Source organism: Leucopleurus acutus (genome assembly GCF_964270905.1).
Source record: "Leucopleurus acutus genome assembly, chromosome: 1".
Lineage (NCBI taxonomy): Eukaryota > Metazoa > Chordata > Mammalia > Artiodactyla > Delphinidae > Leucopleurus > Leucopleurus acutus.
This window is the reverse complement of record NC_139142.1, coordinates 40,157,551-40,176,701: the sequence shown is the minus strand read 5'-3', so window position 1 is coordinate 40,176,701 and position 19,151 is coordinate 40,157,551. Positions and strand designations below refer to the sequence as shown.

Here is a 19,151-nt window from a genome sequence, read left to right as displayed (position 1 = left end):
TGTGTCCAAGTTTTCGCAATTATGAACAAAGATTCTATAAACATTTGTGCAGGTATTTGTGTGGATGTAGTTTTCAGCTTCTTTGGTTAAATACCAAGGAGCATAATTGCTAGATTGTATGGTAAAAGCATGCTGTGTTTCATAAAGAAACATCAAACTGTCTTCCAAAGTGACTGTACCATTTTGCATTCCCCCCAGCAATGTATGAGAGTCCCTGTTGCTCCACATCTTTGTAAGCATTTGGTGTTGTCAGTATATTGCATTTTAATAGGAGTGTAGTGTATACCTCATTGTTTTAACTTGCATTTATTTCCCTGATGCCGTGTTATGTGGGACATCTTTTCATGTGCTTATTTGCTATCTGTATACAGGCATACCTTGGAGATACTGTGGGTTCAGTGCCAGACCACTGCAATAAAGTGAATATTGCAATAAAATGAGTCAATAATTTTTTGGTTTCCCAGTATGCATATAAAAGTTATGTTTACACTGCACTGTAGTCTAAATAAAGTGTGCAGTAGCATTATGTCTAAAAAAAAGTACATACCTTAATTAAAAAATACTCTATTACTAGAAAATGTTAACTATCATCTGACAATGCAGTTGCCACAAACCTTCAGTTAGTAAAAACCACAATATCTGCAAAGTGAAATAAAGCAGAGCTCAATAAAATGAGGTGTACCTGTGTCTTCTTTGGTGAGTTGTCTGTTAAGGTCTTTGGCCCATTTTTTTAAGAAGTTTTCTCCCCCGTATATTTTAGATAACAGTCCTTTATCAGGTGTTTTTTTTCTCTTGACGTCATCTTTAGCAGAGCAGAAATTTTTAATTAAAAAAAAATCCAGCTTATCAGTGATATCTTTCATGGATCATGCCTTTGGTATTGTATCTATAAAGTCATCACCATACCCAAAGTCATACAGTTTTGTTTTAATTTATTTATTTAATTTATTTTTGGCTGCGTTGGGTCTTCGTCGCTGTGTGTGGGTTTTCTCTAGTTGCGGGGGTTACTCTTCAGGCAGTGCGCAGGCCTCTCATTGCGGTGGCTTCTCTTGTTGCAGAGCACGGGGCTCTAGGGACGCGGGCTTCAGTAGTTGTGGCCCACAGGCTTAGTTGCTCCACGGCATGTGGGATCTTCCTGGACCAAGGCTCGAACCCATGTCCCCTGCATTGGCAGGCAGATTCTTAACCACTGCGCCACCAGGGAAGCCCCAAGTCATACAGTTTTTATCCTACGTTATACTCAAGGAGTTTTATAGTTTTGCATTTTACATTTAGGCCTGTGAATTAAGTTTGGAGTTAATTTTTTAAGGGTGTAAGGTTCATATGTAGATTCATTTTTTTCCATGTGGATGTCCAGTTTGTTGAAGAGACTGTTTTTGCTTCATGTGTTGCTTTTGCTCTTTTGACAAAGATCAGCTGAGTATATTTATGTGGGTCTATTTCTAGGCTATTTTGTTCCATTGGTCTATTCATCTATTCTTTTACCAATACCACACTGTTTTGATTATTGTAGTTTTGTAGTAAATCTTGAAGTCAGGTAGCATCAGTTTTCCAACTTTGTTCTTCTCCTTCAACATTATGGTACCTATTCTGGTCTTTTGCCTTTTTATATAAACTTTAGAATCAGTTCGTTGATGTCCATACACTAACTTCCTGGCAATTTGATTGGAATTGCATTGAATCTATAGATCAAGATGGTAAAAACTGACAACTCAAAATATTGAGTCTTCCTTTCCATGAACTCTTTCTGTCCATGAATATGGAATATCTTTCCATTTATTTAATTCTTTTTTAATTTTGTTCATAGGAGTTTTGTAGTTTTTCTCATATTGTACGTATTTTGTACAATATCTTGTACATATTTTGTTAGATTTATACTTAAACGTTCAAATTTTTGGGAGCTAACATAAATGGTATTGTGTTTTTAATTTCAAATTGCACTTGTTCATTATTGGTACATAGGAAAGCAGTAGACTTTTTGTATATTGTATCCTGCAACTTTGCTATAATCACTTATTAGTTCTAGAAGTTTTTTGGTTGATTCTTTTGGATGTTTAACATAGACAATCATGTCATCTGTAAACAAAGAGAGCTCTGTGTCTTCCTTTCCAATCTGTATATCTTTTATTTCCTTTTCTTGTCTTACTGCATTAGCAAAGACTTCCAGTATCATGTTGAGAAGGAGTAGTGACAGTAGGAGACAGTGAGAGTAGGAGACAGTCTTGCTTTAGTTGGAAAACTTCCAGTTTCTCACCATTAAGTATGATGTTAGCTGTAGGTTTTTTTGTATCTAGTCTTTGTCAAGATTTTTAATTGACTTCTTAGCTCTGGAAAAAGAAGAAACAAGCTGATTAAAAATCTTGACAGGAATATAAGCAGTTAAATATCCTTGATAGAAGAAAATAAAATCTAAAAATAAGTTGTTCAGAGAGAAAAGAGGGCAGGCACCATTCTGGTTTTTAAAAACAAAAGAAAACCATAAAAATATCTTTGGGGATGGGTAATAACTGAGGATTTGGGCTTTTTCAGCAAATTTTCCTATGTTCTGCAGAATATAAGATTTTGTTTGAAAAAGTTCCTAGCACTCTTGGAGGCAAAAGATTGCCCACATACTGCTCTTTTGGTTGCTCTGCTGCCAGATGAAGTGAACTAGCAATAAGGAACTTTTTCTTTTGTTCTTTTTTTGTATGACTAGTTTTCATGTATATAATCTGTAAATACATATATTGTAAGTATGTAGAAAAAGATCTGGCCACGTAAACATGGAACTTAACAGTTGTATGTTACATGTGGGAAGTGAGATGTAGAACAGAATGAAGTAGAACTTTGAGTTTTTTCTCTATATACTTCTATATTTGAGCTTTAAAAAAAGAATTATTTGTTCTTTTAGCAATTAAAATCAGAAAGGGAAAAGTATGGGAAAATAAATTATTTTAAAAAAACCTTAATACTGTTGAAATCCTTATGATTTAAGGTAGATTTTTAAAAAGTGGAGATGTAAAACTGACGGTGGTAACAAATTATATGTCTGAGATTACAATATGACTTTTAGAAATACTAAAGTGTTCTATATTACCTTGTTAACTGAATTATTGACTCCAAGACCTTGAAATATAGAATATTCTATGTAATGGCTCAATGGTTTTGAGTATTTCAGATGGCTCCTTGCCTATAAATATCTTTAGTCAGTGTAGTTCTAAAGTGTCCTTATTTTCAACTTCTCTAGTTGGATTTAATTTCCTCCAACCACAAAGATTAGGCAAAATGTACCACTCCCAATCTTCCCAATCCCAAGTGAATTTTCTGGGGTTTTGTTGATCTTGAATAATGACAACTATGATCTCTGTTCTCCCTCTTAGGGATTTTTTGCCTCTATTTTTTGATGGATTTTTTTTCCCCTCTACTTTAAGATAGAAATATGCAAAGGTCAATGTTAGTATTTTACTGATAACTAACCTTAAATATTCTTATTTAGCTGTATCATTCTTCTCATTTAGCTTATTCCATAAATCAACTACATATTTGGAAGAAATCAACTTTTCCCTTATTTATTAGAATTTGTCCTTTTTTGTGTGTGTGTGTTGTGATGTGTTTAGAATAATAATAGGCCAAATTCCTGCCCTCCATTCTAGTGGAGGTTACAGAAAATCAACACATAAAGAAATAAATAATTTCATATAGTGCTAAGAAAGGAGTGATAGGGTTGGTATGGCCCTAACATACGGAGTTGGGGGCAATATTACAATTGGAGGACTACATACCAAAATGTTTAAATGTTTGAAAGTATGAATCAAGCTACATCTTTAGTGCAGCCTTAGTTCCAGCGCTGCTTCCTGAGTTCCCAGGAACCTGAATCTTTAAGACCCACAGGCTAAAGCAGCTCCTTTCTTCTGGTCAGCCTTTCCACTTGCTAGTCTGATTACTAGCATGGATCTGCTAGGGCAGGGTGGTGCAGGGATGATTGGGTGGTGCCTGGACCCATCTAAAACAGTATATGAACTGACCCTGTCAATTCGCAGGAATCTTAATTTTCAGGAATCTCGTTAACCTTGCCAGCTTCTTTCTTTCCCAACTCAAGACTTCCAGGAAGTTCTAAGTTCTTCCCCAAATTGTACTACCCAAGAAGGGAGGAAAGAAGGGATGGAGGTATTTGGGAAACTTGGCTTGCCTGGGCAATCACTTTGGTGAATTTAGGACAGCCAGGTTTAACTGGTTAAAGATTTTATAAGTAGCCATTCTTTCTAGGATTTCTCAGGGCAGAAGCTGTGGTGATTTTCTCCTTTCTCCGCATATACTAGGTCACTCTCAGTTCTTTATCCTCTGGCCTGGGGGCCTCCTTCAGCTAGCACCTCTCCCTTTTGAGTAACTGCCACTTACTCAATTGCTAACGGAACTTTAAAAAACTTCCTTACAAAGGCTGAAAGGGGAAAAAAAGTTTTTGTTTTAGTGATTATGATATGCAGTGTTCTCTAAAGTGCAGGCCCCTGCCAGGTCTAAGGGTGATACTGGACTGAGAGTGGAGTTGACCCTAGACTGCTCTTTTATGTGCCTCTTTGACTTCTCCCTGTCCTGCTATCTGAGTCTTCCCAGATCCCAAATCAATTTTTAAAAACTTGTATATTTGTTTAAATTGTAAAACTAAACTGGTAACCCTTGGGACACCTATGTCTGAAGTAGGCTCCAAATGAAAATGAACTTTTTTCCCAAAGGTTTTTAATAAGAGTTTAAGCAGCAATGATTAATTTTCCTGCCCCTCTGCAGCCCCCCCAAACAAAGAAACACCAAAACAAAGGCAAACTATATACAGAGTTGTTGCCGATTTGAATACTAGCTTAAAAGTTATATTTTCCTCCTTACAGGTGTGAAAGTTGCGTGGACTTACTCTTTGTGAGAGGAGCTGGAAACTGTCCTGAGTGTGGCACTCCACTTAGAAAGAGCAACTTCAGGGTACAACTCTTTGAAGATCCTACTGTTGACAAGGAAGTTGAGATTCGGAAAAAAGTGCTAAAGATGTAAGTGTTAATGTTTGAATGATTCAGTTCACAAAGAGGACTTTAACAATTATTTCTGTAATTGATATAATTATTTACTTGTAGAAATGTGGACAGTTTGACAAGTGAATAAGTATAAATTCATTTATGTAATTGTTCAATGTTAAAAAACTTATTAAGGTCTTAGAGAACTCAGTAATATTAATTATCTAATCTTTTTTTATTTGTCTGCGTCAGGTCTTAGTTGAGGCATGTGGGATCTTTTGTTGCGTCCCGCAGGCTCTTCGTTGTGGCGTGCGGGCTTCTCTCTAGTTGTGGCGTCTGGGTTTTCTCTTCTCTAATTGTGGCATGCAGGCTCCTGAGTGCGTGGGCTCTGTAGTTTGCGGAACGCGGGCTCTCTCTAGATGAGCGTGCGAGCTCAGTAGTTGTGGCTTGTGGGCTTAGTTGTCCCACTGCATGTGGGATCTTAGTTCCCCTACCAGGGATCGAACTACTGTCCCCTGCATTGGAAGGTGGATTCTTTACCACTGGACCACCAGGGAAGTCCCTAATTATCTAATCTTTGTTAGAGAAGTGTAAATCTTTTTTATTAAAAAAAATTTTTTGGCCACTCCATGCAGCTTGCAGGATCTCAGTTCCCTACCAGGGATGGAACCTGGACCATGGCAGTGAAAGCCCAGAATCCTAACTACTAGGCCATCGGGGAACTCCCAGAGAAGAGTAAATCCTCCAAATTGATGGCTTCACAATTTATTTGCTTTATTTATTCTTTAATTTAATTAGTAAATATATACTGAGTACCTATTCTGTTCGAACAGTGTTATACATATTAGGCCCTCGAAAGGCTTACAGTACAGTAGCTTGCATAGCATAGACATAGACAGTAAAACAGGCAAACAAAACAAATATGTGATTATACATTGAGAAAAATGCTATGAATTTAGGGACTGAATGTTGTTGTGAGTCAGTGATGTAAGGTAAGGCCTGAGGAGGTAACATTTAAGTTGAGATTGAAAGCTATTAGAGAAAAATCAGCATTAGCTACAATTTATTTTGATAGATTTCTCTGTGTGTATGTGAGTACATAAATATTTCTAATATTCTTTTTCACTTATGATTTAATTTTTTACTCTTTGTTAATAGTTTTGGATTTCATTTTATCTGTACTTTTGTTATAAGCCACTTTATTGTTTTTTATTTATTTATTTTTTTGTTCTTTTTAAACATCTTTATTGGAGTATAATTGCTTTACAATGGTATGTTAGTTTTATTGTTTTTTAGGTTTAAAGAATTAATATCTATCTATCTAGGTAGTCTATATTTCAACATTGGTCACCAATGTTTTAGCGGCATCTTTCTAGGTACCTTACTAGATAAAGTGTTACTTTATCAATACCCCAAGCTACTCTTTTAGTTTTGGATTGCTTATGGGAGATAGTCTCTTAGATTCTTATCTTTTTCATTAAGCCCTCTCGTTTCCTAATTCTTCACAGGCACACTTATAATATTTATAGATTTTCTTGATCTAGCATCCTTTAGACTGTAACTGTCATGAAAAACAGGCAGGTGTCTTTTTATTTATTTATTTTTTAGAGAAACATTTTATTTGTTTATTTATTTTATTTTTTAAAATTTATTTATTTATTTTTGGCTGTGTTGGGTCTTTGTTGCTGCACTCGGGCTTTCTCTAGTTGCGGCGAGTGGGGATTACTCTTCTTTGTGGTGCACGGGCTTCTCATTGCAGTGGCTTCCCTTGTTGCGGAGCATGGGCTCGTGGGCTCAGTAGTTGTGGTGCACGGGCTCAGGTGCTCCGCAGCATGTGGGATCTTCCTGGAGCAGGGATTGAACCCGTGTCCCCTGAATTGACAGGTGGATTCTTAACCACTGTGCCACCAGGGAAATCCCAGGAAGGTGTCTTTTTAATTAATTTTAGCTTTCTGGAAATTAGTGACTCTATTTATTAGAAGTAAACAATATCATAATTCCAATGATAGACCGTGTTTAAGCTCATTTCCCATTTCTTCAGTGTCCTAATTTCTTTATTTTTCCCTTAAGTCTTAGGATTTTACATGTTGTACCATTCTCTCCTGATTCTACTCCTTCTCTGTAGTCATAAGAATTTAAGAACAACATTCTTGCTGTAGTTACAAACCTGGTGTCAAGAAAACTGTTTTACGCTGTAAGCAGTCCTTTTTTACGTATCATGTATGAATTAGTAAGAACAAACAAACCAGTTAGTTACTATTGAAAGCAAATGATATGGAATATGTTCATTTTTTTCTTCTCTTAAAGATACAATAAAAGGGAAGAAGACTTTCCTAGTCTAAGAGAATATAATGATTTCCTGGAAGAAGTGGAAGAAATTGGTATGTTTTTAATGCTTATACTTTTGGTGTGCCAGCCTGTGTGCTTTTATCTTTTAGATGCCTAGGAGAACATCTCATATAAAAGTCTCTGACAGGTTTTGTTGTGGTAGCTGATGTTTACCTAATTATTTTGCATTGTACTTAAAGGACATACTTAAGTAATAAACATTTTGTCTTAGGAAAAATATGACTAATAGAGGTACTACTACTTTATAGCTGGGAAGCAAGGCTGTATGTGTATATATCATCTATACGTTGATGATGTATTAGAGTAAATAAGAAAAAAATATTCAGTTTTTTAAGAAATAGGGTTTCCATGGTGACTAAAGCCATAAGTTGTTTATCATCATTTATGCTTCTGTGCAAAGCCATAAGTTGTTTATCATCATTTATGCTTCTGTGCATGCAGTAATTTGAAAATACTTTGAAGCAGTTGACTGTTGAAGTGGCATTCTATTATTCAATGTTATTCTAGAATCTGAAGTTAGAGTAGTCTTAGTGCTTATTCTTTCTATTGTGATTAGTCAAAAAGAAGCGTTCATCAAAAGAAAGTATTGTTTCTGTTTTTTTAATAAGATGTCACAGATGTTAAAAAGTCTGAATTTGTTATACATCAATTAAAATAATTAATGTTGTTTTTTAAAAACTTGCCATAATATTACTCACCATAGGTTTGGAAATAATACAAAAATTAGAGACTATGAAAATTAGAACAAGATTAAGAGAATTAAACAGTTATCTTTTTATTCTTCTCTCAAACCTGATAACCAAGCTATACTCACATTATTTTGTGTTTAAAATATGATTATAATAAAATTTATCATTCTTTAAAATATTTATATATGGTAAATATTTAGAAAATTCAAATTCCTGAGGAATGGAGTATTCTAGTTCCTTTAATTTCTTTATTAACTAAGAAAAACCCAGAAAATCTTTTGTTTCACCTGTTATTGAAACTTTTCTAAAATATCTAAGTTCATTTATTATATCATAGCAAGTAGCATGTACAGACATAAGTTAGGCTTTTTCTGGGATCTTTTAGTGCCTTGGAGCCATTGCTTTTTTATTCTAATTGTATTCATTGTACTTTGTATGTAGTCTTAGCAACCATGAATGGCTATGAACTTTAGCTGAAAAGATGGTAGAATTGGGAGTGCTAAGACAAAGTAGAAAAGTTAGGATGTAGACTGAGACGATAAACTGAAAACAAATCTGCAAGAATGGGCAAGTGTGCAGCTATGTAGAAATCTGACTATAGTTAGATATTTGGTTTAGAACAGGCAGTTGGACACCAAGCAGGAAGACACTTAGCTTACATTTATTCTGAAGGCCGTGTTGTTATTCAAAAGTCTGGTCAGGCAATAAAGGGAAAGGAGATTGTAGATGTCACAGAGCAAGTTGAATACATGGTCTCAAGTCCAAGCAGGCAGGTAGGATAATTAAAAGAAACTGATGGACCAAGAAGGTGGGGAAGATGGGATCTTGATTCTGGAACAAGGTTTTAGTTGAGCCATGATTTTAAGAAATACATGTTTTTTGCTATGAAGTTTGAAGTTATGAACCACCTGAGGGCCCATAGGTAAAATCGTGTCCAGAAGTGGGAGCTAGGATTGACAGGTAAGAGCAAGTCCAGATATTAGGGCTTACAATATGCCATTTTTTCTTTACCAGATAAGAAAGCTGGCTCAGAGCATTTAATCTGAAAGTGATTCTGCTATTATGTATTGATATATTCACGAAGGACTATCTTTAGTTGCATTATGTTGGTGCTCTCTTAACAAAACTCCGCTTAATTGACTCATTGGAGTAACTGATATTTCCCAGTCCTTCTGTAACAGGTACTGACTGATGATCGAAGCATAATGAATGCATGATGAATCTTGTCCATTAGAAGATTTCTATACCTCTGTACTTCTCTCACCAGTTCAGTTATATATCGAGTTGGTTGTACTGGTAACCAAACCTTCTTATGTCAGTTGTACTTGTTATTGTAATTAATTTAATTAAGTAGTTTATAAGATTGGGAAAAATTACAAACCTCTAGAAGGATTCTAGTTCTCAGGTCCTTGATCCATTTTAAAAAGATGGAAACTGAGCAGTATAAATGACAGGTATGGTTTATACAAGAAGGAAGCACAATTCCCATTAAAAACTGTATCTTGACTGTGTGTTATTACATTAGAGAATGACTATACACTTACTGCATATGCTTTAAGTTAAAATAAAGTGTTTAAGAAGAGTGTATGTATGTTTCCCTTCTTTAACAGACTTTTCTAAGTAATCAACTACTGATCCTGATCATGTTGGACAGAGAGCAGTTCTGCTGCATTTGAAAATATTGATGAAGTTTGGGACCTCGCTTCATGGACTTATAGTTTATTTTCTGAACTTTAGCTCAATTCAGCAAATAGTAATTGTTCTATGTGAACTGTTTACTTGCTGAGGATATATGATCTTTGTGTTCAGTAAGTTCATACTCTAAAGGGGGAGATAATTATGTAATTATAATTTAATGTGAAAGCAGTGTAGGCATTTATTTATAAAGTGTTTCAGGAATATAGATAGCAAAACAGTTAATTCAGCATTAGGAAATAGAGGTAAAGTTTGAACACATTTGAGTTCGATCTTAAAAGATGAATAGTGGTTTACCAGGTAGAAAGAGGATGGAAGAACATTTGTAGCAAAAGACAAAGTCACAGAGATATAAAGGTGTTGAGCATGTTGGGTAATGTAGCAAGTAATCTGTTATAGGTAGGTAGACATGGGGAATGACTAGCAATGAGGTTTGAAAAACAGATTGGACCTGGGTTAATGAGGGCTTTGTAAGCTAGACTGTAAGGGTAAGATTTTATTCTATGGCCAGCCACATACTGTGGTAGTGATGTGGAATATTGACAGGAGATACTCGAGGCTGGGAAACCATTTTTTGGGGGCTGTAGCAGCAATTTGGGTGAGAAATAATGAGTGCTTAGAGTAGGTAGTAACTGAGGGAGGTAGGTAAAAGGGATGTTTTAGAACTAAAATATTCGAGTGACTAATTTCGTGTAGGAAGTGAGGTTAGAAAGAGCAGGCAAGGATGAATTGCAGTATTCTGACCTTGAGCAGTTGCTGGTGTTAATCTAGAAAATAAAAGTGGGAGAACTGGCATTATTTTCCATTGTTTTGTTGGGTAGAGAGTATGGAAATGAGGGTAAGACCAGTTTTAGCCCTCTTAAATTTTGTTAGGGTGTGACTGCACCACTTAGTTATGTGTCATTGTTCTGATTGTTATGGTATAAATAAAACTTTCTTTTTTTTTAAACTTCCTTTTAAAATCTTGTTTCGGTACCTGTGTACTTTGTGTCTTATTCATGCTTTCAAAGGTGATTAGTTGGATGTTTGTGGTATCTGTATTGGCTATCTCTGTGTTAATCAAAAGTATAATTTTCACAACTCTTGAGATAGGCATTTTAATCCCTGTTTTGCATATGGAGAGGGGGCACAGAGAGTTTAAGTATTGTGCTGAAGATCACATTGCTAGTAAATAATGGAGCCAGATTTTGAACATGGGTTTTCCTCTCTCAGAGCCCATGAAAGTGCTTAGTAGTCTCAGAGAATAGTTAGTAGTCTGAGTCTAGAACATGGGATGCAGATTGGTAGAATAGTGGGAGATGAGAGAAAAAAGTAGGTTGGAGCTATATTTTGAAGGATCTTAAAGAAGTTTGAAAGGAAGGAGGGAAGGTAAGACGGTGATACTGAAGATGGTTAGAGTGAAAGGAATAGAGTTGGTAGGGTGGCTAAGGACTCAATGTTTGAGGATTTATAAATTGGGGATTGGTCATTTTGTTATATAAATTTCATTATGAATCCTTTGAATATAAAAATTTTAAAGTATTAGAATTTCAAATAATGGCATAAAAATTACAGTAGAGGGGGCACACATGAAGGTGAACTTTCTTATAGCATTAATAATAGGCTCTTTTCTGTGGTTATGACAATCTAAACATAAAAATTCTTGTTCCTTTTGGCCTCAGGGATTATCTCAAAGGTTTGTCCTTAGTTTCATAATAAACATTCTTTTGGTTCAGGGTATGCTTATTTTAAAAGGGTGAGAAAGTCCTAAGGGCTTTAATTATAAATTCTGGATGTCAAAAAGACTTTAAAATTGTACTCAAATAACATTAAATCTTTCAGAAAATACAATAGGTTTTTTGTTGGCTTTTAATACTTGACTAAAGGCAGATCAACCTCTGAGCTAAACTAGTAACCAGATAGATAAAGGGCCAAATGATTGTTACAGAAAATTGTTCCTTTTTCTTCAAGGCTATTATACCAACCTGATTCATTGTGGCATGAATGAGACTTGCTTCTTCTGAAAATGTTTCAAAATTGTAATCCACTTTTATGTTTTTTTTCTTTTTTTTAAAGGAAGAGATTTGTATTATGATTACAATTTGTATCTATTATATTGCTTTTACCTTTGCTTTTTCAATTAAAGAATGAAATAAACAAATTAGTTACTTTAGTTTCATTAGAATTCATCATAAATTTTTTAATAAGCAAAAAGAAAGAAATTGTCTATAAACAGTTTTCACTTAGATTTTAACTTTACTGTTTCTAGGTTCTATTTAATGGGAAGTTTAAATTAGTACATTGTCTAGCTTGCTGATAAATTGTAATTTTTTTTCTTAAACTGCTGTAAACATTCTAGTAGAGTTCAACATAGGATATCAACTTGATTACCTTTACTTGTCAGTAGATTCATACCATAAGAAACAAAGATATTTTCCTGTAGTTTTGCACCTGCTTACTTTGCCATTCTGTATAATTCAGTTCTGTAATTATAAAGCTCATTTAAATTAAATCTATATTTATAAAGATAATTATAAATATTAGCATTGATTTAATTTTGCTTTTTTTTTTTTGCGCGGTATGCGGGCCTCTCACTGTTGTGTGCTCTCCCGTTGAGGAGCACAGGCTCTGGACGCACAGGCTCAGCGGCCATGGCTCACGGGCCCAGCCGCTCCGTGGCATGTGGGATCTTCCCGGGCCGGGACACGAACCCGTGTCCCCTGCATCGGCAGACGGACTCTCAACCACTGCGCCCCTAGGGAAGCCCTGATTTATTTTTTATTTTAGTTTCTTATTGAGTTATAATTAACATGCAATATTGTCTTAGTTTCAGGTATACAACATAGTGATTCGCTAATTTTATGCATTATGAAATGATCACTGCAATAAGACCGGTTCTCATCCATCACTATAGAAAGTAGTTACAGTATTATTGACTATATTCCCTATGTACATTACATCCCTATGACTTATGACTTACTTTAAGCAGGCAGTTTGTACCTCTTAATCAGCTTTACCTATTTCGTCCATTCCCTCACTCCCAGCATTGGTTTATTTATTTTTTTCCCTTTTGTAATAATTCAACAAGCATTTCTTGAGCTCTTACCAGATGAGAAGTTCCTGTTGTTTTTTAAATAGACTTTATTTTTCAGAGCAGTTTTAGATTCACAGCAAAATTAAAGGGAATATACAGAGAGTTCCTGTATACCCCTTGTGCCACACATGCACAGACCTCCCTCACTATCAACATACCCCACTAGAGTGGTAAATTTGTTACAGTCAATGAACCTACATTGCCATATCGTTATCTCCTAAGTCCATAGTTTACATTAGGGTTTACTCTTGGTGTTGTACATTTTATGGGTTTGGATAACTGTATAATGGCATGTATCCACCATTATAGTATTGTACAGAATAGTTTTGCTACCCAGAAATTCCTCTGTGTTCTGCCTGTTTGTCCCTCCTTCCCCCGAATCCCTGGCAACCACTGATCTTTTTACTGTCTCCATATTTTTGCCTTTTCCAGAGTGTCATATAGTTGGAATCGTACAGTATGTAGCCTTATCAAATTGTTTTCTTTCTCATAGTAATATGCATTCAAGGTTCCTCCATGTCTTTTCATGGTTTTATAGCTTATTATTATTACTGTTATTATTTGGTGCTGAATAATATCCCATTGTCTGGATATATTATAGTTTATTTATCTTTTCAAACTACTGAAGGACGTCTTGATTGCTTCCATGTTTTGGCAATTATGAATAAAGCTGCTGTAAACATTCGTATGCAGGCTTTTGTGTGGACATGGTTTTTAACTCCTTTCGATAAATACCGAGGAGGGCAGTTGCTGGATTGTATGATAAGAGTATCTTTCGTTTTGTAAGAAACTGTCAGACTGTTTTCCAAAGTGCTGGGCCATTTTGCATTCCCACTGCAGTGTATGAGAGTTCTTGTTGCTCACATCCTTGCCAGTATTTGGTGTCATCATGTGTTGGTTTTTGCCCATTCTAATGGGTGTATAGTGAAAGTTTTTTATTTAAATGCTGGGAGTGATAAAGCAGAATCAATCCTAGAATCTGCCCTCAAGGACCACTCTATTAGGTCAAATAGATAGGTACATTGAAAATAATTATACAGGGTAGAAAGTGGATAAATACCGCCAGAACGATATTACGTAATCTGTTGTGAGCATTCAGGGGTGGAGAGATGTAGGGGATTTCTAACTGCAAAGTGAGTTATAGCATTCAGGGATGGAGGATGGAGAGGATTTGCACCTGCAAAGTGAGTTATGAGGAAGAGCTGCTGATTAAGCTGGATATAGAAGGGTAGCCAGATACAGATATTCACAGTTGTTCTGGGTTGAGGCTGGTACTAAGATGGGCCCTGTGGGAGCAGTTTGCTCACAGGTATGGAAATAGGAAAGTGTGGCCTGTACAGATGCAGAGAAATAGCTGAACTGGGCTAGCAGTGGTCTTCAGGCATAGAGAGAAGCAATAAAACTAGCATTGTAGACAAAAGTTCACGCTTTGGAACACAACACTGTGAATCAACTATACTCCAATAGAAATTAAAAAAAAATTTCAGGCTTTGGAATCAGCCTAGGTTAAAATCCTGGTTCCAACATTTACTATACCTTGGACATAGTTATTTAATATCTTTAAACCTTACCTGTAAAGTGTAAATGACAGTAGTACCTCACATATCTCATAAGATTATCAGGAGGATTAAGTGATATAATTAGGTCAAATGCTAGATGTAGTGCCTATCATACGTGTTTTATAGATCTTTGAGATGTTTCATAGATACACATGTGCGTGCCCACATACACGCGCTATAGAGGTTTTTTTTTTTTTTTTTAATTGGGGTATAGTTGTTTTACATCAAGCAGAGTTTTGAGAAGGAGATCACTTCAGGAAGACAAATGAAGGAAAACTACTTTGGTTGGATTGCTCAATCTCTCTTTCCCTTGGTTCTTGAAGAGGCTCTGAGGAATCTGCAAAACTCTCAAAGCAGAGAGGGAAAAGTAATGTAAGAGTTAAGACTGGATTTTTTTCAAGGCATTGTGAATGGAGAAGTGATGATACAGAGATTATAGAAAATATGATGAAGTGCAAAGTAAAGAATGCTGTGTATGTGTATACATATCATGTAAAGTAGAAAGAGATTTTTATACGAGCTGTGAATAATTTTTCCACATTTATAAGAGAAGGAAGTTATTTCTATTTAGGGGAACCGGGGAGAACTTCATGGAAAAGATAGTATTTGGGTAGACATTTGAAGATTGGGTATATTTTCAAAAATAAGAAAGGGGGATCAGGCATTCTGGGCAATGGTATGATCAAAGGAACTGGACCAGGAAATGTGGGGAACATTTGGGAAATGCACACCTGTCTAGTTTCAAGATAGGTCTTTATTGAGGGGAGATAAAAGTAGTTATAGCCAAATTAGGAAGGGCTCTGGATTCTAAAAGTGTTTGATTTTTTTTTTTCCTAGTAAAAGGGGGAAGGCAGACGGGATGAGAGAGGACTATAGGATGGTAGAGGTGGAAGGTGATTTGAGGTGTGCTTCAGAAATATTAGTCTGGCAGCATTGTATACTATGGATGGGGTTAGGGAATAGGCAAAGATGCAAAGATTCTGGAGACAGGAAGTTAAGTCAGAGATTAAATTATCCAGGGAGAAGTAAGATCCTGGCTTGGAGTACTGGCAGGTACATTGAAAATAAGGGCAGTTTTAAAGAGATTTTGGTGGTAGAATCTGTAGTATTTTGCAGCTGGTGCTTATGGAGTGCAAAGGACAGTGGGTCACATGAATGAGTTGTTAAATCCTGGTGTCTTAGCACGATAGTCATAATATTAACAGGTAAAGAATTTACAAAGAGGAGTAAATTTGGAGATGTTTATGTGCTGGGTTTTCTAAATTGTACTTTGAGATGATATCAGCTTTTCCTCGCATTTCTTTGCTTGAAACTGTGGCAAGTTAATGAGATTACCCAAGGAACATAGAGGGAGGAAAGAGGGCAAAAGTCAGAATCATGCAGTGTACCTAGAGAGCAAGATGAGGCAGAGATGGAAACAAGAATGGGTAGTTGTAGTAGTAGGAAGGAGATCAGGAGAAAATATTAAGAAATTAGTCACGGGAAGGACGTGCTGAGGAAAAAAAAGTGATCAAAATTGTTAAGTGGGCATAGATGTTGAGGGTGGTAGAGGTTGTGAAAGATTTTTGGATTTGGTGGCTCAGTGGATGGCTGTTAAATGCAAGGAGTAAACTGTGAGTGGTTGGCAAGGATAGTGGAATCAGAGTGGATCACAGTTGTCTTTCTGAGGGCTGTTGCTAGTTTGGAAATTCTTTCTCTGACTATTTTGTGTTGGGGCCAAAGTGTGATTTATAGGGAATGCCCTATGTTGCATCCTAGACAGATTCCCTGGTTTACCACCATTATTATTTTCTTTTCTACTTTGTGATAAAAAAGCTGGAACAATAGCTAGAGGGCTGTTGTTTCTCATTTTCTCTCACTTCTCCCAGAGTTTTAAAATTGCATGTAATAGAATTGAGAATTGCTTCTTTTTTTTCTACATACTTAAATAAGCCTGGATTTTCAACAATGATTATGATAAATTGATGTTCTGAAATAAGTTGGTCCTTTGAAGAGACAAAAATTAAATTATGGATCAGATTGGTATGAGTGTAAACATACGTTTGAGTATGTTTAATGGCCTTACTCAACAAAACAGATAGCCCTCTGTTGGGCTTCCAATATTACTTTTCAACTCTTACAGACCTAATGCAAAAATCTAGGAACTATTTGAGATGGTTATTAGTTAAATGAAGGAGTGAGATGGGGAAGGAATCTGTAGAAACATGGAGTAAAGCAGAGTTATTTAGGGTAGATCAAACCTGTTTATAGGTCAAGCTGGAGGAAGCAGTGGTAAGTAATTGGAGAAGGGATAGAAGGGCTAATAATGGATGCGCAAACATTATGAGGAATCCAAGGGAAGTCTGGATTGAATTATGGAACAGGAGAGACAACGATGATGATCCTTCTTTAGACGGGCTGATACAAACACTGAAAGGGGTAGGGCAGTGGGGCAGTACTTCAAAATATGAATTTATATATACTAAAATAGTTTTTTTGGTTCAGAGTATTATAATAACCTTTTATTTACATATGTAAACTTAGAAGGGAGTAAGGCATTTATAATTAAAATTATTTTGAGTTGGAATTATAAAAAGATCGTTCTAAGTCACTGAAAGTTTATCACCTATCTGAACATATCTCAGTGGCTTCTCTTACTAAATTATTTCAGTCTTAAGTTTTGGTGCCAGATTTTCCTTTACCTTCCTTGTTAATTTTTGACTCATGTATTTCATAGTTTCCCAGATCTAGACTATATGGTAAATGATTCAAGCTTGTGTCTAGCCATGTCGAGGATCAGAATAAAACCTGTTCTAGTTTGATAATATTTTTTTATTCCTTTGGATAATTTTTCTGTTTCTGGCACATAGATTCTTTTCAGTATTGATTCTGACCAGTATAGTTGGTCCCAGACTTACTCTTTTTATTTAAAAACCTAAGCAATCTTTTTTATACTTTTACAGTTAAAATGGGCACTATAAAAATCAAATCCAATGTGATTATGGCAAGCACGTATCTTAGGTTTTTTGAGGTGATTCAGATCTTTAGATAGTCTGTGTGATAGTCTGACAGTCTCTCCTTATATTTGGTTCAGAAAACATAGTTGCTGAACTAGAGCTAGTTTCTTAAGCTATAAAGACTGTCAACCTGATGAATTAAGAAATCACTGTGATGAATATTTGGTTTTTATTATCTTCTCAAGATTTATGTTAAAACTGTATTTCATGTCAGTGTTTCTTTTCTGATGCAGTTTTCAACTTGACCAACAATGTGGATTTGGACAACACCAAAAAGAAAATGGAGATATACCAAAAGGAAAACAAAGATGTCATTCAGAAAAATAAGTTAAAGCTGGTTGGTTGCTAAGTATTTTCTTCTTCTTTTGTATTAGAGATGAATGCTTCCACATGATCCTTTAAAAAGCTATCTTTCTCTAAAACTAGTTATATTTACAAAGACTTTAGCTGAAATTAATGCCAGAAATACTAATATATGTATATAGGCATATAGGTACGAGGCACACATTACTATAGCAAACACAGTTTTGATGGCGTTGTTAAAATATATCCTATAAAGGAAAAATAATTATAGACATGCAAAGATTTAATTAACTTACACAATTTAGCTATCATTTCTTCAGTACAACTTGGCTTTCTAGTTTTGGGGGAAAACAGAGGTAATTGTTTTTGAGGTACTGTATCAGGAATTTGTAATCATTGGTAAAAATGATATAGATATATTTGGATTACATAGCTTGTATTTTCATCTTGTACTTAGAAGGACTTCCTTTTTATAGTCTTTAAGTGTTTCATTTAGGCACTTCTTTCCTGCAATAAAACTCTCAAGGAATTGACATTCTATTCCGTTCATATCCAGCCTGACTTCCTTAGAAAGGTGTCTCATTTCTGAAAGCATCAGTGTACCATAAAAATTACTCTCTTTGCCCAGTAGCCTTCTCTGGGTACATCAGAAGATACATGCAAAATAGGTATGCCCAGGTAACTTGTTGCATTAGCTCTGTTTAAATTAATAAGGTTCTTTTCAAGTGAGTGCTGTTTTCATTTATCATTTTAAAGTAGCAAATAATATTGAGTGTTGAAAGAATAATCTAATTTTAGGCTGGTTATATTATTTTAAAGTAGGAATTTCTAATTATCTGAAAACTTTATAATGATAGGTTATTGAATACAGTTGACCCTTGAACAACACAAGTTTGAACTGCGCGGGTCCACTTAACACCTGGATTATTTTCAATAGTAAATGCTACAGTACCACACGATGAGAAGTTGGTTGAATCCTTGGATGTAGACTGCAGGTACAGAGGGAACCACTGATAAGGAGGGCAGACTATAAATTATACACAGATTTTCAATTGTGCAAAGGGTCAGCGCCCCAACCCCCTGTGTTGTACAAGGATCAACTTGTATTTTATGTAATGTATGTTACAGTGACTGCATTTATTCTTCATATTAACGTTTAGCACCTGGATCTTATAACAAAGGATTTTGGTCAGTAATTCATTATCATTTATTAATTGGTCATTCTGTGCTGAGCATTTTATCTATTAGTGATACTATCACTATTTGTTTTTGGCATAAATACAGACATAGGACCATTTTTTAAGATGGTGCAAATTAACATATATCAGTAACTATGGTATCATTGGGTAGAGACAGTTCTCAAGTGGCCCAAGGAGTGTGGACTATATGACTGATGTCTTTCTGCAAACCTGAGGTAGCAACTTGCCTTTAATGTCTTTGTGAAAGTTGAAGTCTTACTGTTCCAAAACTATCAGAATTGTGTCAGAAAGGAAAAAAAAAAGCAATCTCTT

General features: G+C 35.4%; 1 protein-coding gene across 2 annotated transcripts in view; it reads left to right on the top strand.

Moving 5' to 3' along the window:
- Positions 1–19,151, top strand: part of MNAT1 (MNAT1 component of CDK activating kinase) — a 214,990-nt gene that overhangs the window by 41,334 nt on the left and 154,505 nt on the right. For both annotated transcript variants that reach the window (XM_082855168.1, XM_082855167.1), the window contains exons 2-4: positions 4,860–5,012; positions 7,284–7,357; positions 17,571–17,674. In XM_082855168.1, coding sequence (XP_082711294.1) covers positions 4,860–5,012; positions 7,284–7,357; positions 17,571–17,674 — 331 coding nt within the window. The remainder of the gene's footprint in view (positions 1–4,859; positions 5,013–7,283; positions 7,358–17,570; positions 17,675–19,151) is intronic.